Below are 5955 nucleotides of genomic sequence, written 5' to 3'. Positions count from 1 at the left end.
GGGGGGGGGGGGGGCGACTAAAATGTTGAAGGGTCTGAAAACCATGCCCTATGAGGAACGAATGAGGGAGCTGGGGATGTTTAGCCTGGAGAAGAGAAGGTTAAGAGGTGAAATGACAGCCCTGTTTAAATATTTGAAGGGATGTCATATTGAGGAGGGAGCAAGCTTATTTTCTGCTGCTCCAGAGACTAGGACCCAGAACAATAGATGCAAGCTACAGGAAAAGAGATTCCACCTCAACATTCGGAGGAACTTCCTGACAGTGAGGGCTATTCGACAGTGGAACATACTCCCTCGGAGTGTAGTGGAGTCTCCTTCCTTAGAGGTCTTTAAACAGAGGCTAGATGGCCATCTGTTGGGGATGCTTTGATTGAGATTTCCTGCATGGCAGAATGGGGTTGGACCAGCTGGCCCTTGTGGTCTCTTCCAACTCTATAATTGTATGATTCTGTGTGTGTGTCATATCTCTGGCCACAGTTGCTGCTGTGAAGTGAATGCAAGTGAAGAGAAGGACTGGGAAAGCCTGTCATTTCATTCATTGGGCATAACACCTTTCACTCCCGCCCTTCACTTTCTTCTGAAAACCCACCAAAGCCCTCCACCCAATGAACTCTACTAAGGTTGATATATCTCAGCTCAACTACTATTGTGCTTTTGATGACGTCCAATCATCCTTACACATATAGAAAGCACAAATTTCACCACAATAGTTCTGCTACCGGGATCTAACTCAATGTGGTTATATATCTAAGCCACCAGCAGAAGAAACCGAACAATTATAGTCCAAGAAAGATACAGTTGGTCCTCCGTATCCACAGATTCTTTATCCATGAATTCAAAGTATTCAAAACAAATATAAACTTAAAGGAAACTGATTTTGCCATTTTAAATAGATGTCACTTTACTATATGATTGCATGTAATGGGCTTAAACATCCATGGATTTTGCTGTCCATAAGGAATCCTGGAACTATGCCCCAGTGGATACCAAGGGCCAACTGTATATAGATTTTAGTTCTTCTTAAGCATTTAGAGTTTTTCCTTTCCTTTCCCCTTTTTTTCTTTCTCACCCACTGCTTTGCCTTTTGCAAAAGCTCACCAAAAAGTAGAAATCTAGATGGTCAGCCTCTGGGTCCAGTTCATTATGGTCAAGGATGTAATCAACTAGTATTTCCTGAGCCTTGCCACAGGGCAGAGCTTCATCCACATGTTGGATCTCAAGGAAACTGTTACTTTCTGAGAAGAACGGCTTTAGCCAGATTAAATCTTCATGGCGGGCTCTCCAAGCTGCCTCCACTTGGGTGACATTCTCAATGGAATACCTGGCCTGTAGAGCAAAACAACATAGTCAGAAGTAATCCACCCATCTAAGGTCTCTTGGAGTGGCATGTGGAACTGATTAGCTAGATGGTTACTATGATACATTAATTTAATATTAATTTAATCTTATCCACGGTACAGATTTAAAGCTGCTTTCAAAACTATCTAATAGTTAGATGTCACTCAAAATCTCAGCCACTAATGTGCACATTTTGCATTTTTGTTGGCATCATCCCAGCATGTTGGTTGAAGTATTTATTTTGTTCAGTAAAAATGCCCAAGAACAAGAAAGGCAGTAGAAAGAAGAATGACAGTGGTACAACTAACATTGAATAAAGGAGGAAAGTCCAGTTTATGGAGGCTAGGAGTGCTCCCCACCCCCATATGACCTTGGAGAGCTATTTCTTCCATGGTATATGCACATACATACACACATACATACACATACTTCAAATTTTTGCCCCCAGATGATTTCTACAGAATGTGGGGACACTTTCATCATAGGGGGGCTCTGGCCCATTTTAAGCCCAGGAGAGGCCTCTTTTCAAAAAACCCCAAAACAAAAAGTGATTCAGAAATCACTTGCTACTGAAGTCCTGATTAAAGGAGGGGGAGGTTATTATGAGGCTAAAATAGCCTAGGTGGACCAAAAACATGGTAAAAATGCCCCCTACAACTCCTAGAATGTACCTGAAGGCATTCTGGGGCATAAAATAACTTTGATCTCAGGGGGTGGCGGGAGTACAAATGAACAATTGTGCTGGAGATGCCCTGAGACACACTTTATCCATCCCTCTAACAAAGAATATTCTGAGATTTTACTGTAAACTACTTTGAGGGTTTCTTTTAGAATGACTTGGTCTACTTAGATGCATGGACCAAAGGCTTGTCCAGAAGGACTTTCATACACTGAACAATTCATGGCCAATGAGTATGGAGAAACCCTACGGTTTGCAGAAGTACAGAAAACTTAGCAGAGAGGAAATCCTAAGGTGGATTGTCCACCTGACATTGCTCAGTAATCACAGTGTTGTTCGAGTTGTGGAGGACAAAATAGAAAACCCAATATTCCTGGAAATAGGCATGCCTGGCTGACTGAAATCTAAACAGGAACTCATATAAGTGCAACCTTTTGTGTTTTTATTATTATATAGCTTACAAAATGTAAATTGAAAATTCATCAGTTTGGCACCCCTCTTCAGAACTGCTATTACATTTGCAAGCTAATGGCTACATTTACCATACCGTCAAACTAATCTAGTTGGGGACTAAAGTCTAATGAAGCTACCCCAATAAGTTGCATCTGATTAATGGCATTTTGTAGTTTAACTCTTGCTTGGACAGGGGATATGATTGTGATTTTGAATTTATATGTCTCGAATGTGGTGCTCTATTACACAATATGATAGAGTTGTTTGCGAGGTGATGGCAGCCTACTTCTTGTTGTGTGTTTGCCTGATCGTGCAGTCCAATCCTTGCTTTTTATCCTTACTTTTTATAGACCGTCAATTTTTTATACTCTCCAATCTGTACATGAACCTATGTTGTGTTTTAAACTGGAATTTTGTAATCGTGCTGGCCAATTGGACGTAATAAAGTTATTATTAAGGGCTACATCAACATATAGAGCCTACTACCATGGCTATACTGTGTAGTGATGATGGCCCTGTATACATTGGAATGAACATCACATTTTATCCCTTCACTGCAAATTTCTTTGCAGATGCAGACACAAATTTTACTCACCCACAGAGATACCAAGGTATCCTTCCAGTCTGTTGTATCTAGAGAGAAGCTAACTATACCATCTTCATCTGTGACAAATGGAATGTGGGTCTGTATGTCATTAACATCAACAGTGACATAGACAGTCTGGTTCTGGACAGGTTCTTCAAGAATTGTAGCCAGCAACTGCAGGAATAAGATGTCCATTACCAATCAGCCTGAGAGAGCTTTTACAGACCACTGCTCTTAAATGCAATAAATGAGATGGGGTTACTTGTTTCATATGGGATCCAACCAGATTTGTCTTGCTCCAAATATAGTTGGCCCTCCACATTTGTGCCTTGGACTTTTGTGAATTTGATTATTCATGGATTTGATTAATATGTTCTCCCTAGGAATCTCTAGGTCCTCCAGCACAATTCTGTGATCAACATTTGCCCACTAGATGACCTAGAGATTCCTAGAGAGAACACTTATCTAGGCATCTGAATGTCCTCCAGAACAATTCTATGGTCAACTTCTGACAGATGTTGACCACAGAGTTGTTCCAGAGGATCTAGAGATTCCTTAGAGCGGTGTGCCTCTCAGGTTAAAAAATAGTGGTTTTTATTTATGGTTTTTCCACTTTCAGAGGGGTCTTGTACCCCTAACCTCAGCGAATGTGGAGGGCCCACTGTAGAGCCATCCATTGCAGGACAGTATGCTTTTCCTAGAATTTAGGCTGCAAAATTTTGCAAAATTATTATGGTTTTAACTGTGTTTGTAGCATAGTTAAAATGCATGAATGTCATGGATTTGTACTGAATAGAACTTGTAACATCACAGTATCTTTTCTTCATGGCAGCATCCAAACTTCTGAAAAGTTTTATGTTAAATTACATTTCCCTTTTCTGGGTGGCTAGAGGACCCACAATCCAAGATACCCAAGTCAGTGAAGAGTTCATTCGCTTAAAGAAGTCTCTGAAAGTCTGAGGTTTTGTTCCTGTATAAACCAATTTTATTTCATAGATACATATGCATCCCAAAATATTTCCTGGGAACTCCTGGCATTATACCAAGGATCATTCCCACCTCCTAGTTCAATTTAAATTAACACAGCACTTTTCAAAATTAAAAAAAACTCTATTTGGCTGTCTATTTATATTATCCAGAACTAACTAAGATGGCCGCCACCAGTAAACACAGCTATTGTTTCTAGTATACAGATTCTACAGACATCAAGCAAGATCACCAGGGAATTCCAGAAGGAAATCAGCATGTGCTTTATAGACTACAGCAAAGCTTTTGACCATATACACTTTTTAAAGGAGTTGTAAAATCTGACTTTATCACTTTTCAAATAGTACTGTTAGTGTATCAAATAGGTTTCCCTTCATGAAAATCTAAAATCTTAATTCATTAGAGAAGATACTCCTCTTTGGCCTCATTCCCACTGTTTTATAACGTGGATCAAGAATTGAATTAGCGGTGCATCATTCCCATTTGAGCGTGCGTTCGATCCTCATTGCGCCAATTTCGTTCCCATTGAAATCCAGATCTGATCCCCATGTATTCGATTTTCCCCCGGAAAACCCGAATCAGTGGTGGATAAACTGGTGTAAAAAGAGTGCACATTTTTAGAGGTTTTTCCTGCACCTCCTGAGTCCAATTCGGGGCAAATGAATGGGAACGACAAGGGTGTCTGATTCAGGAACTTGGGGATGGGAGGAGCAGTGCTCAAGGGGCTGGCCTGGGGGTGTCACCCGCTAGTTCTCTTTCCTGCATTACCGGCGCCATTTCCCCCCATTCACAAAGTCTTTTCCACGGTGTAGTGGGAAGCAGGGTAAGGTGATCGCGCTACATTGACCTCCAAACACAGTAAACAGATTACGCCCCTGCAACCTTCCCCCCTGCTCCACATTCATAGACCGACGTGTGAGGAGACCATTGAACACCATTTTTAACTATTCTTTTTTCTTTCTTTCTTTCTTTCTTTCTTTCTTTCTTTTTTTTTTGCCTATAGCTAAGCACCTGAGCAGCAGATCGGCTTTGCATTACATGCCTGCTTGGCCCCCCCCCCCAGACAGCCCAGGGAGCAATGGGGGAGGCAAATGCATTTGGGGTGAATAGAGGCTCCTTCTCTCTTTCCCAGAGGGACTATGGGAAGACGCAGAAGAGCTTGGGACCCAAAGGGATTTGGGGTGAATAGTTTCCTCTCTTTCCCAGAGGAACTATACGAAGACACAGAAAAGCCTGGGACCCAAAGGGATTTGGGGTGAATAGTTTCCTCTCTTTCCCAGAGGAACTATAGGAAGACACAGAAGAGCCTGGGACCCAAAGGGATTTGGGGGAATAGAGGCTCCTTCTTCTTTCCCAGAGGAACTATAGGAAGACACGGAAGAGCCTGGGACCCAAAGGGATTTGGGGGAATAGAGGCTCCTTCTCTCTTTCCCAGAGGAACTATAGGAAGTCACAGAAGAGCCTGGGACCCAAAGGGATTTGGAGGGAATAGAGGCTCCTTCTCTCTTTCCCAGAGGATCTATAGGAAGACATAGAAGAGCCTGGGACCCAAAGGGATTTGGGGGGAATAGAGGCCCCTTCTCTCTTCCAGAGGGACTCTGGGAAGACACAGAAGAGCCTGGGATGCAAATAGAGTAGAGTAGAGTAGAGTAGAATAGAGGCTCCCTTTTCCCTTTCCCGGAGGGGAAAAGCGCCTAAGCAACAGATTGGCCGTGACATCAAGCGCTTAGGCACTTGATTGACAGCTGCTTTAAAAAAAAGAGGTTCTGGAAGGGCAATGGGAATAGGGAACAAAATAACCTGCTTCAAATTACCACAGGGAAAATACCAATGGGGACGAAAACAGGGTTAAAAAAAACCCCAGGTCTGTTTGCACCCGTTTTTAATGGGAACGATTTCGATTATGACTCGG

The 5955-nt window shown here is 42.2% G+C and overlaps 1 protein-coding gene across 1 annotated transcript in view; it reads right to left on the bottom strand.

Moving 5' to 3' along the window:
• LOC121920606 (alpha-2-macroglobulin-like protein 1) overlaps positions 1-5955 on the bottom strand; it is an 86713-nt gene that overhangs the window by 45284 nt on the left and 35474 nt on the right. Inside the window, exons 11-13 of the mRNA XM_042447735.1 lie at positions 3924-3942; positions 3066-3230; positions 1099-1326 (exon numbers count right to left, since the gene is read on the bottom strand). Of these exons, the coding sequence (XP_042303669.1) occupies positions 1099-1326; positions 3066-3230; positions 3924-3942 (412 nt within the window). The remainder of the gene's footprint in view (positions 1-1098; positions 1327-3065; positions 3231-3923; positions 3943-5955) is intronic.

Source organism: Sceloporus undulatus, chromosome 2 (assembly GCF_019175285.1).
Source record: "Sceloporus undulatus isolate JIND9_A2432 ecotype Alabama chromosome 2, SceUnd_v1.1, whole genome shotgun sequence".
Lineage (NCBI taxonomy): Eukaryota > Metazoa > Chordata > Lepidosauria > Squamata > Phrynosomatidae > Sceloporus > Sceloporus undulatus.
This window is presented reverse-complemented; position numbering and strand designations above follow the sequence as displayed.